The sequence below is a fragment of the Colias eurytheme genome, chromosome 14 (genome assembly GCF_061535395.1).
Source record: "Colias eurytheme isolate Ceu_HAF_F1 chromosome 14, ilColEury1 Martin Lab GWU primary, whole genome shotgun sequence".
Classification (NCBI taxonomy): domain Eukaryota; kingdom Metazoa; phylum Arthropoda; class Insecta; order Lepidoptera; family Pieridae; genus Colias; species Colias eurytheme.
This window is the reverse complement of record NC_142993.1, coordinates 7059259-7082554: the sequence shown is the minus strand read 5'-3', so window position 1 is coordinate 7082554 and position 23296 is coordinate 7059259. Positions and strand designations below refer to the sequence as shown.

The following is a 23296-nucleotide window of genomic DNA, read 5'->3' as shown; positions in this document are numbered from 1 at the left end:
CGTTAAGAATGTTTAATTACTTCCGCATAATGAGCTTTATCATTTCAGTGTAATTAGAAATATAATTCGATAAAATTAAAAATGTGACAGTATTAAATAAGAATAAAAGTAAAAAAACCTAAAAGTTTTACATCGTTATTGAGACTGCAAACCGTGACTGAACGAAATATGTACTTGTGATTAAATTGTACATTTCATGATTGTTGTACCATAAAAGTTTAATTTAATACTTCAATTAAGAGTATACGACAAAAAAATACCGTGCGAATTTAAACAATTAACCATATTATCTAACAAATGGTTGATCCACATGCCATACCTATATCAATCAAGCGGAATTGCAAACACGAGGAAACTACACAATAATACTGATTTACACGTGCATAACATATTATACATATTCAGGTTACTTGTTAAATATCAATAGAAATGTTTGACAGATAGAGCAATTAAAAAAGAGAGTCGTTAAAACGTTAGCGATGCTCTGAATGACATGTTTATTGGTCTGTGACCTATTTTATTGGATACGCTGCAGAGTATTATCACCACAGAACAGTAAAGTAGATAGAAGTGTGATGTGGGCGTGGCCCACGTGTCAATGATAAGTTTAGATCACCTTACTTGCTCTCAGTTGTGCGCAGAAAAATATTCGAGTCGGTTGTCAGCTGTCAAACCTTTTTTCCATATTTATTCATTAATTATGACGTGTTGTTCGGTATAAAGAGTGCAAAAATGATAGCAGACGAAATAATATCAGCAATGAAGGCATTTCATACCGTCGGTAAGTCTTATTTTAATTTATTTTAATTATATTTTATGTTATAACTTCGCTTGTCGTAATTTGTCAAAATTGTATACAAATATCTAGTCAAAATCAACCTTAATCCATAAGAAATTAGTACTATTATAGATTGAACAGCAAACAAGACTTTCTGGAATATTATTGCAATAAACAAACGAATGTCGCTTTAGTGATGCTTGTGGTGCATATCGACAGTATCGATACTTTAGAAAAGACAAACATTATAAATATTAAATTTTATTTTATTTTTCCTTAGCTTTCATTTGTCTAATTTATTTATAGATTTCCCAAAGAGGCTAATTTAAAAGAGAAATGGATAAATGCAACGTGACGAGTTAACTGGATGCCGAACAGTACTAAGCGGTCTAACAAAGGCCACCGATACATCAAACCTACAGCAGTTCCAAGATTTAAAATAATGCATATTTTCTGTTTGTATTTTGTAAATATAGATTTATACTATTCTATTCCGTTTTTTATTTAATAATAATAATATAAAAAGACGTACTTAGTAGTAATAAACATACTCCAAAATGTGACGCATTATACTATACTCATATAAAAGAAAGAAAAAAAAATACACAAAAAATATTTATTTGTGAATTATCGATAACAAGGCTGACATCCCTCAGAGCATAGCATCAGATAAATATCAAGTTAATGTCATTAATGTTGAGTGACACAAATTTCAACCTTATCTCTATGTGTTGCGTTTCAAATTTATATCTATCGAAAACTAACGCCCTCTGTTGTGGAGTAGCTGAATGTTTTCGAATTTGGAATTTCTGTGCAATGAGAAACAAAACAGCTAATATACCTAGGGATGTTATACTAAAATAAACCGTAACATGGTGCGTTAGGGTACATATTGAAATGCTGAATTTATAACCTAAGTCAGTTTTTACTCAAATTAAGCTGTCCAATCAAAGGCATAGTTTACTTGTAGTGTACTGTATAACTATCGGTTTAAATGTGTGGGTTTGGCGACACTGGTTTTCATACTAATTAGACATTACAGCACTTCTATATGTTTTTACTGTTCTGTGATTATCACATTTGATGTTGATATAAACGTTCTTAGACAAGATTGTTTTGAGATGAATCATATGAATGAAATTAAATTATTTCTATGAACATAAATAATTTGAAAACTCATTTCTTCGTTCCACACATCGTCCACATACAATTTAAAACAAAAGTGTTATTCCATTTCCAGTATGCTGCAAGCTAGAAACGGAAAACAAAACGTAATCCAGATCCTTAACAAAGGAAAAATAAACGTACGCATTCCTCACACTGACTCATTGTATACCATTTTTATAAGATAGCCGAGTCCCAAGCAGCTCGCGCTTAAAACATATTTATGTCAATGTTATCGCACACACGCACACCTGCGCCTGTGTGGCCGGCGACATAGATATCCGGTGTACGTAGTGCGTTGAACCTCCCCCCCTCCCCCACTTGCATCTGACAGCTGCCGCTATTGGATGCGGTGAGAGCGCCTTACGCATAAAAAGATGCATGATTCATGATGCGAGCAATGGTAACAATTCTAATTGTCCTATTTATGGCATTATAATTGACAGCGTTGTTACACGATCCAGCTAGTACTTGGAATATGGCTTGTAATACTTAGTTTTATGCGCTGTTTGCTAGGCTGGTTCCTAGTGTAGGATAATGACAGTCGCTTGCAACAAATATACAGAATAAACGAGTACTTAACAGATTAAAATGCCATCTGATAAGTGTAATACACTTTTCTTTTCATTTCTCTTGGCAATTTCGTCGACATAAATTTTTATCTTTTACATGGTACCTGCGTTTAATGGTAAGTATAATTTTTATAAAAACATAATATACAGTTAAACGAATTGTGCATAGATCTATATTGTAACACACATTTACTGGTTGTATAAGAATGTGATTTCCATACTTATTTATAGATAATGAGATTATACAGTTGATTATGTTCGCTCATTACTAGCGAACAATGGTATGCGAAGTGATTAACATAAACTTAGAATTACAATGGCTAAACTATTTTTATTGTCACGCGCAATTTTGATACAATGGCCATAATAGCGAACAATAAAGGGGCAATAAATCGTTCTCATAAAGTAAAACAATAACATAAGAGTCGTGCCCTTAATACTTTTTCACGGCCAAGCCGTTTTCACTGTGTAAGTTGAGATTACGAATAGCTAGTTCGCTGGAGTCACGCTCTGATGGTCCCCTTACTTGGTGACTCAGCAATGATTGCGCAACGCGGCTCGAAACATTGTTTATTTTGTTCGGTTACTCTTACTTCGTGAGATTACCTAGTGATTAATTCGTCTCGAGAGAACGGGTTGTGAGGGATTAATAATATACCTTCGATCGGGTTGGGTACTTATGTGTAATACGATACATCAAATTGGACTTATTCGAATGGTATTTTCCAGTAATTTCGTGATTAAATGTGTTTATAATATCTCAAGAATTTTTTGTCATGAAACATTATATAAAAACAGATTAATGATAATTATTAATTAACGTTTATTTGATAAACGTTTATTAACGTGAAGCTACGTTAACCATGTTTTAACTAGAAGAATCTGCAATTTTTTCCTAAAAAAAAACAGTTAATCTACAACAGTAACTCTACGGTAGAGATGATAGGTAGAGGCTCTACCTATCCTTAACTATTCAATATTTACACTTTATTCACAGTTTACTTCGCAAACAAAACACCCCATACTATAACACCCCAAATGTAGCATATTTCACATATACGCAGTGTAACCAGGAAGGCATTACTGCTGGCACACATTCGCTCCCGCGGCTCTCATTCAATTTCCTGCCAATCCCTAACTTTGTTCTGTAGTCGTGATACGACTGGCAATACGGAATTTTGTATTATCTTGAATATACACGTACTGTGTAGTGACAGTGGTTAACGTATCTTTGTAAATTTATTGCTAGCAAGTAGCAACGTCCAGTCACTTTTGGTTTGTTATATAATATTATAGGAAGAATATCTATACTAATATTATAAAGAGGAAAGGTTTGTATGTATGTATGTATGGTTTTCACGCATACAGTACTGGACCGATTTTGATGAAATTTGGCAAAGATAATCTTTAGACCCTGAGAAAGAACATAGGCTACCTTTTATTGTGAAATATGTACCACGGGCGAAGCCGGAGCGGACCGCTAGTAGCATATAAATTATACGTAACATTTTTACTTATTTTTATATAAAATAGACAGATAATTCAAAATAGTTATAAATCCTATATTTGATAACAATTTCATATATAAATCCATCTCAAACAGTTTCATAAATTTCAGTCTGTTTCCAATAAACTTCATGTCAATGTTTGTTCTATTGTGTAAATAAAAACCAATAAATTTAATACAAACGGTTTCATAACCTCTAAACCACCGTTATTGTAGATTTTCACGTTTATTCAATTTCAAAGTGACACTTGATTGATAACGGCAAAACATTTATATATCTATTGGTAGCGTAGTTGGGTATCTATGCAAGATTTCCCCACTAAAAAAAAAAAAAAAAAAAAAAGGTACCTACTTCTATAATTACGACCCTATTTCCTAATCACGGAGCTTGCTTAACTGAAGAATTAATCAAGAGACAATGATCTGAATAAAACAAATATTTCCAGAGATAAAAGCCTTATTAAGCATTCATAAATAGAACCAGGAGTTGTTTTAAATTCCAGTAAGTACGTAAAATATCATTTACTAACTTCGACTCAATAATTTAATATCAAAACATCAATACAATACATATTAATCATAATTTCCCAACAATTATCCACATGACAGTCAACAAGCATTAAAAATTAAAATGTATTATTACACAGAAACCTTTGAACTGATTGTGTAATATTTCCGCTCCCTTGAGCAGCTAATCCACCTTAATACCTATCACGTGCTTATGTTACATTACTTTCTTATATTTACTTCGCAATAGGCTTTATATAATTTCAAGTGTCCGTTTTAAACGCGTATTGTTTGCAAATTAATCGATTTACAATGCATAAATTAGAATATAAAAATACATAACAGATCTATTGTTTAATATATACTGCAGTATGTTCAATTGTTTCTTTATAACTAATTACGTAAGTAACGTAATTTGATACTTGCAAATTCATCTTATTGAATTACAACATTCTAGGCACATTATTCAAATGGTGTTTTAAATCTATCTACGTCAATTCACCAACTGAATTGCTTTCGTGCAAATTCTCACATCTTTGAAACGCTCTCAGATAAATTGCTTTACCGATACATTTGTTACTTAAATCCCGATCATGGCCAAGGTTAAATACTTTCGAGATTCAGAAACATTCAAGTCGTGAAAACGTAATGTATTTTTATTTTAAACATTGTAAGTGGGCGCCGTCGTGTCTATACAATAATGTATTTTATGACGATTCAAAAGATTATTTGCTTTTATATCTTTTAACAAATAAGGACCAGTATATCAATTATCTTATTCAACATTTAATACAAAACAAAGCATTCAAAAGTTTCTGATACATATATCGTATCTATTAATATTACAAGATAATACTTATTGAAGTAAATGATAGAGGAAACATTCATATTTTATCCATTTATTCCTCTTCATTCTCAATAACAATCAGCAATAAATCGTATAAACGCTACCTGCAGTAAGCTCCCTAAACAATACCATGTATTTATGTGTATCCAGTAATATACTTTTATTAGGCACGGTAAACAACCCGAAGCACAATCTATAGTTACATTGTGGTTTGTGCAGGTCAACAATTTGTGTTTAGTTGGAACTTACACTAACTTCATTGTACAAGATCGATCCCCTGGGGCCGTGTACACAAAAGATAAATGAGAACTCTAAGAAGCCACATTTATTTTCCCTTTATTCTTTCACAACAGATAAAAATATTATTAAATCATCTGAATATTGCATTTTTAATAACGTTTCCTCTATTTATACGCTATCTGATTTCACTTAAACAAATACACGAGTGAGGAAATATTTGCTCGCAAACACGGCATATCACGTAACATGTAGGTACTCATATTAGCTCGATACGTTATTATTGTGTCTTTGTGTGAACTTTATAAAGTTGTGATTCACGAATCCGAAGTATGAACTGAATAGTATTGTCAACAGCGAACTTCACGTTTTGTTACACAATACAATTACACTCCATGAACATTTCAAACACAAAAAGAAAGTAGCGAACGTCCCGTCCTAAAAATAGTTCCTTTAAAGCTGCATAACAGAGTCGTAAAACAAAGCAAAACGCTGTATATTATGCGAGCGTTCGTAGCCAAGTTTTCAAGTTAACAAAAGGTTTTAAAACGAGACAATGCACTCATGCCTATCCATCATGCGAGATGGAACGTCTGGGATGGCACTCCGCTCGCAACTAGGTATCAGGCTGACGGAAGAAAACGCAAACACGTCGACTGAGACCGAGGGGCATAAATTGGGCTTTTGTGCTCAACTGAACGTCATTTATGTACACAGAGACTATATAATAGAGCCCGGAACGGCTACCGGTCTTCGCATCTACGTATGATCATATTTCACGAGATTGTTGCGACGTTGATTAATATTCAGAGGTTCGTTTGAACACAACGCAATTGTTTGGCGAAAAATGTTTATGATGTAGCACATCATTAGCTTCTATTACCCGACTGCGAAAGCAGAAGTATTATTTATCCTCTTATATACAATAAGAGATATAGTAAATAGCTCAGAAGGTTATAGATTAATAATAAATAACTCATACCGATGAAAACTAAACGGAGATGAAAATTTAATAAAAAGTAGTTATCCAACATTGACACTCACTACAAATTAAAGTGTAATATAAATTACAAACACCTATTCCAATTCCGTACATTCGCGTAATGTTTGCTAAGTGTTAACTCAAACGAAATTCCTTCTAAAGCCACCCTCCTCCCCTTTCATCCTCTTCAAAGTTCAAATACGGAAACATCCACGAATGTCGTAATATACTTATAAAATCATTCCTTATTATATTACAAAAAGTGTTATGATGAAATCTTGAAAGGCATCGCAATTCGCAAATTATGTTGGCGTTTGCCATCTTTTGTCGAGATGTTTATATTTAGAGGCCAATTATGGAAAATACATTTTTATAGCTAACGCTCACACGACTTACATCAGATAAATGGAATATGTTTCCAAATACGATAGTTATTCAACGTTAATAAATAATAATTCAATCAAAAACAGAAGCTAGGTTGTTGACTCTGAAACTAAAAACATTTTCTCATTTATCTTTTAAAATCATACAATAGAATGGCAAAATATATCTAAATACTAACAATAAAGCAATAAATAACTCCCACGTAAACCAGTTATCGTCTGCAAATCGTATTCTTACCAGCTACCCACTTTCATCGCCAATTGATCTTTTTTAATTAAGCGTAAAAGATACGCTTAAATGGCTTTAAAATTCTCTTTTTGGCAAAACCATTTATTCGAAAGTAGATCTAAGATCGTTTTTAGGAAGGCTTAAGAAACTCGAGACATGAATTTCACTGAAATATGTACTTGAAATTGTAACGAGATTCTGCTATCAATTTGATATTTTTATTTATTGACGTTCCGCTGAAAAAGTAAAGCTCTTACCTTAACAGCGAATTATGTATAAAATAATTTTTATTTGAAATACTCGATCTTTGGTAAAAATATATTTTAAGGTAAGTACTCTTATAATGTTTAAATATACAAAAAGCAACAATATTTTACGAAGATATCAGAATTGTGTCTAAAAATAAAATAAGTTATTTATAAAATATAAAGATTGTATGTACTTGTATCTCGTTATGTATAAACTGTTTATTAACCCCAAATTGTTATTCTTAATTAATGCTATTATTATCTTGTGCTGAATACACACAATGTAGATAATACTGGAGTCATTATCAACAAGACGTCGAGAGCATAAAGGTATCCTGTCAAAGCATTCTATGTAATGTCTCACACATGATACCACCCTTTCATTAGGGTTACCTTCCATGAAATCAAATTATTTTGGATCAAATAACAGCAATAATTAGCAATGACTAATATGCACGGAAAATTAAGCAACGTTCTGGTTTGCTATTGTGCGATTCACTTATAATTCAAATTGCATAACTATACTGCATAACATAACATTTTAAAATGCCAATTTAAAAACCAATGTAATAAAAACCTATATACAATGGACGACGAAACTTCAATTTATTTGTAAACTATCCTTGAAATATTTGTATATATCTTTCCGAAAGGGTAGCAACCCTAGCCACCCCCGGGAGGCGGCCCGGACGAGCTAACTGAAGCAAAATTTTACTCGTTTAAGTTCTGCGGTTACTCTTGATACATGTCTGTGGCGGTTACAGTTTCTCGTTTGCGTGCAAAGCCGGTGCAAACTTCGAGAACTTTCATTACCACTTGGCTAATTGAGTTTTATATAAACGCATGCGTCACACAAATTACATAGAAAGCGTATTAGACGCTTGCATCTCCAACCATAATAATTATGATTTAAATTAAAGCTGTACGTTAGGATAAACTTATTAGCGGTAACTTAATAAGCCATCTGAAAATTAAACTTTATTACATTTCAAAATTGCGTCGGAAGTATGTATTATGAAATGATTCTAAAAACATTCCCTGTCAATATCTTGTTAACCTTTGTAACCACGATTTCAATTACGAACACTTCAATAAATTTCGGAACGTACAAAAGTAAATTGCGTAACGTTCAATCAATCATTGGTTGAGCAGGAGCGGCCGGGATACCCGAAAATAGCGACACCACACCACCTGGCAGAATATGTATATAATAAAGGGGAGGCAGGGTGTGGAGGCGCGGAAAATCAATAAAGCGGGCGGCGAGCATCAAAACATACCGCTCCCTACCACCGGCGTCCCCCCTTTCCGCCCGTCTCCCGGGGAAACCCTCCCTTGTTTGGCAGACACCGTCCTTGATCTACCCACTACGCCCGGGCACAACTTCGGATAAACATTTGAATAGCCACAAGAAAATTGGGTCGGTTATGCGTTTAACTACGCGGTTACCCTTTTTATCTAAGATAACATACGAGATAGAGAATATAACGCAGATTCACGATGTTCATAACCGCGTCATTCCGTTCGTTTTAGCTCATATTTTTAATAAGTACAATAAACAAATGAAATAATTAACAAATATTCCTCGTTAATTGTTGAGAGATATAACTTCTAGGTTAAAAATATAAGACTGTAAAGAGTAAAACTTCTAATTTTACCTCATTGTTAAAAACATACAAAAACGGATAGGGAAAAAGAAGCACAGTATTGGTTAAACAACAACCCATTCATTTAATTTCTGTATTAATAATATTAACTTCGATTATAGCCCAATTTATTCCCAATTGGGATACAGATTAAAAACATGTGCTCTGTTTGTACAAATAAAGTTCAAAAATGAATTTATACAGATGTTCTGAGTACAAATAAAAAAACCATCACACTGAAAAGTCGAATACGAGTACGGTGAAACAATTTCGAAAAATTCACTTCCAAAGCCGCTTAGAAAGGGGATAAAAGTTTGCTGGAAACCTTTTTTAAGCTCATTAAAACGAGTTCTAGGTAGATGTTTTGAAAATACCATCGCAATTATTTTTGATGGGACAAGCAATTGAGAGGGTTAAAAGGGGATTATAGTTTGTATGAAACAAGTATCTTTCTTTTTGAAGATTGCGTGAAATTATATTTACCTGCTATAGATATAATGTGGTATTGAAGTAAATGTATTAATGTTTTGTTCTGATGTTAAATCCTTCTATATTCTCAAACAAATGATCAGTTTCTGATGTTCAAAAAACCTATATTTTGCCTATACTAACATATCCCTACTCTTTGGCTTGCAACAACATAGATTCAAAAGGGTTTATAATTTCTGCAATAATACCATTAAATACCGATCAAAATGCCATCAAATCATTAATCAAACAAACCAACAATGACTCAGTGAATACGGGAAACAGTTAAAGAAATAACGTACCTAAATTAACTAAATATACGTGATTCATCCAAATTCTTGTTAGAATTTATGTACACGGTAACAGCGTACGTGTTGTAAATATTGATTTATGTAAAGTTCTCAACATTGTTATACGGCTCGCAATTATATGCAAGAAAGCATCTTTGCGGAAATTTCCATAGTGTAAACTGCGCATACTATCGCCATCTAGCGGCGAACGGCGGAAAGTAGACTTAAACTTGGGTGAATGTTTTATTACTTTGTATTGTAACTATTAGGTTATTATAACTATTTACCTGATATGGTTGCAGGTTTGCATAATCAAGATATTGTAGCTGCTTGTCATGTAAAAACTCTACAGGCTGTGCGTCAGCTTGCAAAATTACTTCCGCAGTCAACGGAGTAAAGGTCTGAAACAAAAGTTCGAACATTAATAAGCAAATAGAGAAGAAGAAAACATAACCACTGTATTTTATCGTATTAAGTTAATGCTATAATAATAATCAAGATTAAAACAAAACATACATATTCAGTAACTTCACATGAAAACGAAAATTATACACATAATTTCGGATAGAAAAACTAAATTTAAAAACTATACCAATTTGGTTTAAAATATTTCATACCAATTTGAATACAATAGCTCAGTGTCTATTATTTTAAACTATTACTGCAAAGTTGTTTATGTTATAAAGTGTAACACTGAAATCTGAATACAAAGTTAGCGAATCTATTTTGAGTCCTGGGTGAATGCACTATAATTGGGTGTATTTATCATAATATAATTTTACATTCACGTACCTACATTAAAAGTTAAAAACAACATATATTTATTAGCTTGAGAACTGTATTAAACAAGTTTTTAATTTTATGAAAAATACTAAAATAATATTGATTTGAAATAATCAAAAAATATAACATTGCTCTGTCTTTTCCGATACATATATCAGGCCTCACCAATTATGGATTAATTATCTATACTAATATTATAAAGAGGAAAGGTTTGTAATTATGTATGTATGTATGTATGGTTTTCACGCATGAACTACTGGACCGACTTTGATGAAATTTGGCACAGACAATCTTTAGACCCTGAGAAAGAACATAGGCTACCTTTTATTGTGAAATATGTACCACGGGCGAAGCCGGGGCGGACCGCTAGTTATCTTATACATTTATTGATAACCCATATAACTATAATGATATACAGAAAGAAACAGAAACAGTGTAACAATTTCATAATGGTTATTTAATATATTTTATTAGTTACACAAAATTCGTGCAAGCCAAGAAAACGTGATCAGCATAAAAAATAGGTCTGCCGAGGTTCTTGAGCCTCGTGAGTGCATACATGAATACTGGTCTAAATACACAATATTTTAAATTCAAGTGCATTAGGCATGCAGTACATACACATAATTAATTGATAGAGGAGATATGCGGGCCTACAGTAATGATGTCAAGGTTCATAACTCATTAGAGTAAGTACTTTGTTAAATACATATTCATATCTTTAAGAATTACCAGCTAAATACGAGATTTCGTGCTTAGAATTATTTATTTTAAGATATCTAATAGTGTTCTATTTTTTCACTTACTTTAAACATAGACAACAATAGATGAAACTTCAGAATTAGAATTCTTTAGAAATAGTTATTTACTTATTTATCTTAAACGTGAACAAACGACATAACTAATTAAGGTTACAAAATGTTGCATCCTAAATCTTTCTTGTTTTAATCAATCTTTAATTTTCCATTGTAACCGGCGTTGATATACGGTTACGTAGGCATCTTACTTATGATACGATTTCACATAAAATAGTACGGACAATTCGAATATAGTACTACTAACGCCATCTTTTATCAATGTTGCGAACCAAGGAAAAAGTACAGAATTGCATTGCTGTGTAAACTAGTTTACAACTTCAACATTTTATTTCTATGATAATAAAATATAATCTTACCAGAGCTGGCCATTTAACTTCTTTATTGTCTACTTTTCTAGGCGCCCACACTAAAGTTCTTTCAACTAAAAACACACGAAACGTCCTACGCGAGTACACCGCTACCCATTCCCGACGTTGCCAGTCAACGCCATCATATTCCACTAAAACCTGTAACAAATGAAAATAATTTTAAATTAAAAATTAATGTACGCAATGACACAATGAAAGTTCCAATACAATTCATGACTGCAGGATTAAAAAATAAACACAAAAAATCTCTAAATCTTTATTAGCGCCATCTTGCGTCGAGTAGCTAAACTAAATCCATCTGTACGAAGTGACTGTTTACGTAAATGGTTTTATTATAAAGAGCGATAGATGGCGTTACATGTATTTTAACACTGCAAAACCCCGCCCAAATCACGATTCGTTTAACTATTAGCTGTGTCCAATCTCAAGGTTACATCCATATGAGTAAAAGAGATAAAACATATCATAAAAAGAGAAAAGAACAATAACAAAATATCAAGTACTTTGGATACCTATTGAAGTTTATAGTTTACGGAATGCACTTCGAAGTATTGCCAAGTATTTATAGGTTTCTGTTACAATTAATCGCCGATATTTGTTATTTTACTCATTTGTTTATATATCATTCGGCATACAAATATTTTACAAGAAATATAAAAATGCGAATAGGTAAGTACTCTGTAGTAAAGTACTGCTTTACATTTGAGAAATTGCACACGTTTAATTCCTCTAAAAAATCTGTCTAATAGCTATTAGGCAGATGGGATTTCTCAATCATACCTATTCAATGCACCCGGCAATAATATTTAAATCAGAATTTGTGCAATTACGTATTCTGAATGTTGGAATTTGATTATATGTATTTATTTAATACTTTTTAATTCTAAGTACAAATGAGATCATAATAATTATAAAGTAACTACATATATCTTTAATATTTATTAGATTAATTTGTTTACGGTTTACGTTTTCACCTTCGTTATTTCATGCGAAAGAAGGTTGACATAATTTCAACATGACTTCAAAGAATTCGTGCTCTAAATAATAAGTGAATTAAAAATATAAACATACAGTAGCAGGTCAGTGGGCGTTCAATAATTATCAACTCAATCACAGAAATACTTAATGACTACTCACGCTTGACCTCAAGGCAGTCTTAGCACGTAATGATGTTTTCAATGTCACTGGAAACTTATAGATTCTTATTTGATATCTAAGGTTTACACTTTTTACATAAAATAATCGTATTCAATGATGAATAAATATTATACGTTCATATGATGATTGTTCCTTTAACTCCTCGAGGAGCATAGGGCCTCAGTAAACTTTTTCCAGTCACGTCGATTTTAGGCTTTTGCTTTGACTTCTTGCCATACGTTCATATACTTATGGCATAATGTGTATGATTGTTGGCCCTTGCCCCTTACACACGCGTAGGTATCAGTATATATAGGGGTTTAAATATATACCTATCCGTTATTCTCTCCTTATTCCTAGTATGTATATTATAAAACCGCAGGAACCTTGTAAAGAAACAGTTTGTAAAACCTTGACTATAATTACTAGACAGTTTTATTGATATAAGATGATTTATTATCTTTTAATCCCTATACACTAAATAGTTATATATCTACAGATAACAAATTTAATGTTATTTCATAATTTAATGAAATAATAATCATCCAGAAATAGTTTTTGTTACCTCCAGCATGATAATATGGCATGTGTGTTATTTTGCAGAACATTTATAGCAAGAGTCCAAGGATACCTTTGTCAATTACATTGTTGTGTACAAGTGGATCTCATATATAATTATAATAATCCCGTTTAACAAGATAATGCATTTAAAATATACAAATAATAGACTGGAATTATAGAACAATATTATCGCAACGTTATGACGTTAGGTAACTTTCCATGTTTTCAATCTTTATGGCCTTAGTATAGATGAATTTTAATTTATAGTGTAACTATACTCAATTATAGCTAAAATAGACTTGTAATTAATTAATTTAGTAACTATGTATTTACAATAAATAATAGTATTTTATGGATGTTACTACACATTGAATGCATATGCGTAATATATTCATATACGTAATATGTAATTGATTTAAACAGTGTTGATTCCTGCATGGTCACCATACTTAATAGAATACTTTTTTTAACACTTAATAATCGATTACATTAAAAGGCTGTAAAAAACAACTACAAAAATATTTATTATACATTTTTAAACTCCAAAAAAGGCACAACCCACAACAAATTAATAAAGAATTCGTAAACAATGACTGCGAACTTTTATTTAGTCCACGTTATAACTGTTGCTGGGCGCTGGCCCAGTTCGCTGAAGCCCTACCGTGTGACCTTGTCACCGTATCCGAAGAACAATATTCATTACATGCAATGTGCACATTGAGATGCTTGAGTATTGCTTTAGCTATGCTGTGAACTCATGGGATGAAGTATGTTATGAATGCATGCAGTTTACCTTATTAAATAAGGCCGTGCACATGATGCAAGTAGCTGTGTGTTTTATTGTGTGTTATTATTTTAATTGTCATTGACTTAAGTATTACATAATAATAATAACGAGGCGGATAAAAATGGTCTTCATCTCTGCACCACTATAGCAAATAGAGCAAAAATATATTTTCGCGAAGAATCTATATTAAATGGAAGTTTTTTGGTATACAATTTGTTTATGAACACTTTTTGTATGACATAATACCTAAGCTCTCAAATAATAATTGAAGCATAAAAAATACGATGATACTAAACAAATAATATTATTAAACTAAACACGATTTTGGAAGAAAAAGTTTCACTACATAGATGAAACTATTTCTTCCAAAATTGTGTTTAGTTAAGACAATAAGCACTATTTTAGTATTTTCTAGTGTTTGCGATTTTACGTGAGTAATACACAGTTGCTACAAACGAAAATATGTAGCGGGAAGCGAACCCAACGTGGGTTAGACCACAATAAACCAGCATTAACCACTAGGTCAAATGGATTAATGACGTATGAGTTTGGACTATAATATATCCTACTACGCTCCCAGCAATGTTTGTTTGAAGGTTACTTCATTGCTAGGCAACTTCCCAACCACGCTGCAATGAAAACATAAATACCGCTTACGTTATCCTAACAAAATTGGCATTAAAATAACAGATCATGACGAGCACTTTCATTGTAACAGACGTTGGTACTGTTCCAAACCACGGACGTCTCTGATTGTACCTAGTTGAGTTCGAGCTAAAACACGCATGCACCTTGCCAAACCTCAGACTATGATCTTTCATCTTAGCACGAAGATATATCCCTAACTTTGTAGCGAAGATCTGAAGAATATTTGTAGACACTAATCCCAATATAAATTAATGTGAAAGTCTGTGCAAGACGAGCAGAATTAATCAATAAGATGGTCATAAATTATAAGTTATTTTTTTAAAACACTATACCCAAAACCACGGAGATACTACATGCGCACTGTATGTTCCATTAGTTATTTCAATACACATAAGACACTATGCTAATTAACGGCTCATAAACGTGTTATCATATTATGAAAACAATGCACGTGGAATATTAATATTGTTTTGATGGTTTTTGTACGTTTGGACTGTCAAAAATCAAAATACTCCCACTATGTGTTTCGTCAAGTTTTCTTGTTTAAAACGTCGTCATATTATTCAATTAACATTTCTGTGTACACCCTAGCAAATGCCCTAGCTCTACATATTTCTAAACCAACCTAAACCTTAAACCTCTGAAAACTTACGTCTCTAAAATTTTTTGAAATACAAAATAACAGAATGCGTCATACAGTCTAGGTATTGTAAACAAAAGAAGCCGTCTTGAGTCTCTCTAAATACCTTCTTTAACGTGGTTCAATTACTGCTCGGTTGTTCAGGGTTACAGTAATTTACTGCTCTATTTAACAAGAGGGATTACAATTAATGTTGAATAGCTTTAAATTTACAAAAAATATCAGTCTACGTGTCAAATATCTACTGCGAATTGTTCAATATAAATTGAAAGGTAAAATAACAGTTGGTAACAACCAAGTTGGTATAGAACGCTATAACTATGTTATTGCATGTGAATAATTTTGTTTCTTGGATATTTTAATGTACACGTTGGGCGCCATTAAGGTCAACGAAGTACATTAGACCCAAGATGAACATAATGTGTTTACTGTGTGTAATTTAGACCGTACAAGTTACAGGACTGTTTCTGTTACAAAGAGAATAAAGGTTCAACTTCCTGTAACGTGAGATTAAATGTTTCGGTCACCTAATTACATTTAACAAGCCAAATTATATAGGTACTTCAATTATTTGAGTTTCCTTGCTTATACGTAAAATATCTTATCTGAGAGAACCCGTTCTCATACAAGTTTTTAAACGGAATTAAATCGAGCTCGCTTTAGTTTTCAAGCAAAATAGCATTTACAAGATATTTCACACTTATATGCAATAAATTAAAATATTCCATACCTTTCTCGCTACTTTGCATTTCATTTTAATTTTCTAGTCTCTATCACGTATGATAGTATTTTTTATACTTTCCATTTTTATGTGATGTGTGAATGATGTTACATTTAAGATAATATAATCTACCTCATATTCACACATAACACTATAATCTATACGATTACTGCGCAATTCATCTGTGTAAGATGCATTTATCCTTAACGACGGCTAGCACCTGAACATTTTGATTAACTGACTACTTTTTAAACATTATGAAAGATAATTTTCATAAACTCAATCGTATTTAATTCATCCAGCAGCATTCGCAGAGCACGCGGGAAACAAGTTCCAATAATAGAAGCTGGGTACTTCAAGGTTGCGTAACTAGGCCAAACGCGGAACATTTCAACTGCGACCGGAGTAAAATCACTGAATACTTTCTTGCTATGAATATTTATAAGTACTGATTATAATAGTTATCTGCTGTGTAATAACGTGAATTTTTGTAACTTTCGCTACATTGAGGAATGTTAACGATCGTAAGATATTTTTGAGGATTGTTTTTATTCACATAAAGAGAGAATATATTTACATTTTGCTTTAAGGCAACTAAATTGATAATTCAACATATTAATTAAACCAAAAACTTTGATATCCTTCCCAGTTGTCACGTGGGATTTTATGAAGTCGTCAAAACCGTGAAAGGTCGCATTTCTAAGAAAATTTAAATGATGATAAGGGAATAATGGGAAGAAATAATTATGTAATTATACGCAGTGACATTTGTTTTCATTTTTATTCCAATTGTAATAAACGAATACTAATAGTTGATTTATTTAAATATGTATCACTACATAGTATAAAACCAAGTCGCTTTCTCTGTCCCTATGTCCCTACTCCCTATGTATGCTTAATTCTTTAAGCTAAGCAACAGATTTTGTATAGTATTATTTAATAGTAGAGTGATGTTTTAGTATATAATTTATTATATATTAGACAAAGCGGGCGAAGCCGGGGGCGGAAAGCTAGTTAAAAATATATTTGACCAAATGTTATCCGTGACGCAATAAATATGGGCATACGTAAAATCTCTTCATATTCTCCATTAGTAGATATTTTAAATTCTTATCATCTTTAATGTTCATATCAATTTGTCGGTCAAATTGTGATATTATAAGGTGTATCAACCATTAATTAACAACAACAAAAGGCTATGCACTTTAACTGCGTATTGCATCTACGGATATGTTATCAAACGAAACAAAGCCAATAAAGATAAGCAATATTTTTAAACAGCCGAACATTATCTTATGACGAATTGCTGATTACAATTTTAAATATCGTATGCAATTTTCATTCCCACATTTTCACATAACGGCATCGGGAATGACAACAATTCGAGGAGGACGCTTCACGCATTTTCCGCCGGGTTCAGTGGGTCAATGAACGCGAGGGGCGGACCAGTCGCGCGATCGGTTGCAAAACATCGTCGACGAACCTGCCCGCCGCGCCACTTCGCGTGACAGACTGCTTTCTATCTGTTTGTTCACAGAAGTTGATAACTTATTTGCGCTATTTAACAAATATCACGTAATAACTATAGTACTATTGTTGCTTTGAACGGAATTGTATAGCTGTACGTGAACGAATATAGTTTCTTTAATCGAACGTTCAATTGCCTAACAACGATGATAATAAGTGTGTTTCTTACGACTTGCGAGTATAATGCCCTTTTAGTTTTTACTGGATTTTTATGTGGATTGGAGAGGTTTTACATTAAGAAAGTAAGCTTAATTATAGAGCAATTCTATGTAACACAGAATTAAATTTAAATGATAATTTAATATCTATAAATTGTTTTGATCATATTGCTTCTATATCATGTAGCAGTATATTATGTACTATGGATCATAAATAATGCTAGACAGACAAATGTAACATGACGCTAGGTGTAACGAATTTCATCTCTCCGTTCCCACGAAGTACTCTAAATATAAACATTACGTATACCGGTACAATGTTACGCTTTTAGCGTTATATAATCCACATGTACTATAATTATATATTTGTACTAACGTAACATCCCATGACTGTAGCCACATATTTATTCATATGATCCTAATAAACGACAAGGATTTACTGTATTGATTCATGGATTAAATATAATTTATTCGTGCACCAGTCGACTTCATATTCTTTTTTATAGGAAACTCTATTATAATTTATCCGTCCATCCATCCGTTCTCCATCACCTGATTTGTTGAAAGCACACTAAATCAAATAAAATACATAATATGAAATATCATGTATTATTCTCAATTGTTCTAGCATGTTTCCCAAGGAATTAACAGAGGAAAAACGAGAATAGTATGTTAAATTAATGACTATACTAAATACTTTACTTTTTCTTCAATATAATGTACCAATTAAATATTTATTATAAATTTTAACAGTGAAAGCCACCCTCTATCCTTGACGCTCTCTTTTGAATAAATTACAAGTTGGAATTTGAGATTTCAGTATTGTATAGAAATTGTTACATAGCTTAAGGCACTGCTTTTTTATTTATAAAGGAAAAACGAGGAATTTGGTCTCTTGCTACAGAGACGAGTTAGGATTGAGCTGGAAAAAGAAATTTTTACTTAAATTACACTATGCACACACAATACAATACAAGATCAAAGATGCAATTTTTGTTAGTTATACCAGTACTATTAACTATGCTGTGGTTGTACTTTATAGTTATAGTATCCACCGTTAATAGAATTATACACAAGTATCTACACTGTACATTGTTTTATCATCCTAGAAGTTAAATGTAAAAAAGCAAGGATAGATAATTGCTTGCGAGACATTCAAATAACATTCGGCAGATCGATTAAATGACAGACGAGATAAATACATAACAAAATACTATTTTCCGTGAACTAAACAAAATAGCAACAGGAATGTCAATGTTCGTGTTGACCTTGTTTATGTAGCACGACCTTCAATCCATCCATATTCAATGAGCTATACTTCTAAAATACGTACCTTTATCAAAACAAACATACGTATCAATTACGCATATACCTACATAGTACGCGAATTCGTACTTCACCATGACTCGTATGCGGTGCGGTATCTATTTAGCAATGAATGACTTGACATCATTCCGCTAATGGCTGTGCGAATGTTTGCGTGTGCGCTAATATAGCCTAAATTATGGATGGAGATCATTAGAGATACATACAGAACTCTAATACTGAGTATAATTTTATATGCAGTATCCAATCTATGACTTGGGAGAGTTAATCACTACTAAAATATAAGAAAATGCACGAACGTTAGTTCTTATAAGTTAAAAAAACGACAGCTGGCTGGAATTTTTGCCAAAATTTTCATTTTATAAATTATCGTTGAAGACGCGAGCCGACACTAGTACATAATTTAATAAGTTTAATTGTATTTTCTTTGTATTATAAACGCTTTGAATATTTACATCTAAACTTCATGAATTCACAACATATTACATGTACATATGTATTATCTTTGAATAGTGTGTAGTCTTTATACATCTAGACCAGGGTTACATCGATCAGAATAGTTCAATTACCGGATCCGAATAATTCATTAACTTGACTAATTACCAGATAGACTCACAAAATGTATTGATTGCGATTGTAAATACAATATGTAACAGATAATTACTTGTAAACTAGACGAAGGTCAATTGTAAAATGTTCTATTTTGAAATAACACGTGTACTTAAATGCATACGATTTATATTATCGTTTTCCAAAGTTTTGTTCTTGTGAATTACCTGTAAGTTTAATATCGTTACTAAAATTTGTATTCGTATTCGGATTCGATTGTGTTACTCTTTTTGGTCATATAATTTTATAGCTACAATTAACATGAACACGAGAATTTCGTATTTAAATCGATTATGTTTTTGTATTCGAATATAGACTCCGTTATTCGTAAACATTAATTACGGACACCATATTCGACACAATGAGTAAGCATGTAAAACCTGAGTTGTATTTTCGTTCAAGAATCATTTGTGGGTGGAGGTCATTTGAACATCTGCTTCACTTGGTGGTGGGGTTAATATTAATGGTGAATGTATAAAATATTACAATTTAACGTATCTTTTGAGATTTTGAAAAAGATGATAGGAAATGCACTTAGGCTTAAGGATGGTTTGCAGCCAGTTTTAGCTATCAATTTGATATGCAAACTGAATGTATACTTTTATAGTTCACTAAAATTACAAAAGGAACAGACTCATGTAAGACTAGCGCCATAAATACAATCACATATAACATCAAAGCTTTTTATCAGAGCAAGCAAAGAGGCAGGTGAGCCACCTTATATTAAGTGGTCAACATCAAAGTATAAGAAAGAGCGCAAAATCCTTTTTCATCCACACCGGATTCCACAAAGCATGCGCTTCGATCAAAAACATTTCCATCAACCAGAATAAAGCAGAAGCAGATCCTATTTATAAAACTCGCTCGTTCATAACGCTCAGTCCTCGGTGGATGAAGCAAATACGGGGGAATACATTGCGTATATTCGTAAGTACAGAATTTGAATATTTTAAATTGCCATGTGAATTATTTATGATTTTTTTTTGAAAAACCAATAGTTGTATGATGCCAGATCTGCACTTGTAAGTAGCTGCTGTATTTGTATAGACTACAATTTTATATAATTTTCTTAGCTTACTTGTCATCATAATTTCATAAAATATAATAACCTAAATGCAGCATAGCCTATATATTCGCTTTTACAAATGATATTTATTCAATATAAAGTACATAATATCATGACTAGATTTTAATGGATAGCGAGACTCATATATTTCTGAATACTTCTATAATTTATATACATTTTAAATAACCGGTATATTTATGATTTATTATAACCAAAAGAGCGAGTTCATTATCGTCCTAAGAACTACAAAATTAATTACAAACCGTCGTAAGAAAACCCGATGAAATATCAAGATTTCATGAATATTAAACAAGAGAGCAAATGAGGATCTTATCTTCAAAAGATCAAACAAATTCAATTCAAAGACGTCTCTCGGTAAAGTTCCGACAGAAATAGAAGTTTTAGTACTTCGTTCTTAATAATTGATAAACTCTGGTATTCGCACAATTAAAACATAATTTACTTTTCACTGACTTCAAGGCTGTATTTTAAAGGTCTATCTCAAATTCTCAATTACTAATAAGAGAATCCGTCTCTTTTGAATACGTTGTCGTTATTCGTTTTAATATACATATTTGTGGTCTATTTAGATAACTACTAACAGGTAACCTATTAAAAACTCGAATTTCTATTACCCGAATCTTAAAACCCCGAAAACGGTTGTTAGCACTTTTAAAAGACAGATGTAATGAATGACAAATTTTTAAAATTCCTTTTTTAATTTCCCAGATGAATCAATTTCCAGATGCACCAAAACCAGATTTTTAAAAAGTATTTTTTTGTTTCCCGTATTCTCATAATACAGATCTTATTATACCAGATTCTCAGAATACTTTTTTTTGTTTCCCATCGTACCATTTTCCAAATAAACTATTGCCAAATTTTCATAATCTTTTTATTTGGTTCCCATATAATCGTATAACAGATAAACTATTGCCAGATTTTCATAATCTTTTTATTTGATTTCCATACAATCGTGATTATACCTTTACTATCGACTGAAAATAAACATTGTCAGTAAGTAAATTTATTGTTTTACTTGTCCATTACAGACCGGTTTTAGTGTCAAAGTCGACTCAGTAGGTTAGGTTTGAACTACGACCCCCACGCCAGAACCGACTCGCTATTGTTTTACTTGCCCATTACAGAAAGGTTTAAGTGTCAAATTCGACTCAGTAGGTTAGGTTAGGTTTGAACTGTGAGCCCCTACGCACGAGCCGAGCGAGCGAAGCGAGCGTGCCGCGGCAGCGGCCGGCGAGTGCCAGAACCGACTCGCTATTGTTTTACTTGCCCATTACAGAAAGGTTTAAGTGTCAAATTCGACTCAGTAGGTTAGGTTAGGTTTGAACTGTGAGCCCCTACGCACGAGCCGAGCGAGCGAAGCAAGCGTGCCGCGGCAGCGGCCGGCGAGTGCCAGAACCGACTCGATATTGTTTTATTTTCCCACTAGCTTTCCGCCTGCGGCTTCGCCCGCGTTTTCAAAAAAAAAACCCGCATAGTTCCCGTTCCCGTGGGATTTCCGGGATAAAACCTAGCCTATGTCACTCAGAAATGATGTAGCTTTCCAACAGTGAAAGAATTTTTCAAATCTGCCAAGTAGTTTCGGAGCCTATTCAATTCATACAAACAAACAAACAAAAAATCAAACCTTTCCTCTTTATAATATTAGTATAGATTACAGAAAGGTTATAGTGTTAAAATCTATTCAGAAGGTTAGGTTAGGTTCGTGCTGCGTCCCCCTGGAAGGATTACGTTTTGCTGGATATCGTTTATTTGAATTTCAAAAATCTGGACATTGTTTGTCTGGATATAAATTAACTGTATTTCAAAAATCTGGACATTGTTTGTCTAGATATCAATTAACTGTATTTCAAAAATTTGTGTTTTAAAAATCTGGCTTTCGTGCATATGGATTACGGTCATCTGGATTTTGTGCATTTAGATTTCGTATGTCTGGAACTCATTCGTCTGGATTGTAAAACGTCGTAGAAATAAAGAAATGGGCAAATGAAATTCGGAGTTGCGATTATATGGCAAACAAAACTTCGAAATTTTAAAATTCGGGGTTGTGAAAAAATGTCCAAACGTTTTCTGGATTATGATATTCGGAATATTAAAATTCGAGATTAAGATAGGTAACCCTACTAACACTATTCACAGAATAAATCACCAATTGTATCTAAATCTTTAATGAAATGAGAATTATCATTGGAGAATTTATCATCAAATCACAAGCACCTTTTAAAAATAACGGTCTATCTTCAAATAGCTCGTGTTATCTAAAATCATTCC

The 23296-nt window shown here is 32.5% G+C and overlaps 1 protein-coding gene and 1 long non-coding RNA gene across 2 annotated transcripts in view; one reads left to right on the top strand and one right to left on the bottom strand.

Moving 5' to 3' along the window:
• Kdm3 (Lysine demethylase 3) overlaps positions 1 to 23296 on the bottom strand; it is a 160160-nt gene that overhangs the window by 116131 nt on the left and 20733 nt on the right. Inside the window, exons 2-3 of the mRNA XM_090109322.1 lie at positions 11813 to 11962; positions 10143 to 10256 (exon numbers count right to left, since the gene is read on the bottom strand). Of these exons, the coding sequence (XP_089965448.1) occupies positions 10143 to 10256; positions 11813 to 11962 (264 nt within the window). The remainder of the gene's footprint in view (positions 1 to 10142; positions 10257 to 11812; positions 11963 to 23296) is intronic.
• LOC149902972 (uncharacterized) lies at positions 551 to 1269 on the top strand. The gene is made up of 2 exons (XR_016457458.1): positions 551 to 781; positions 1085 to 1269. It is a non-coding gene; the product is annotated as an uncharacterized LOC149902972 (long non-coding RNA).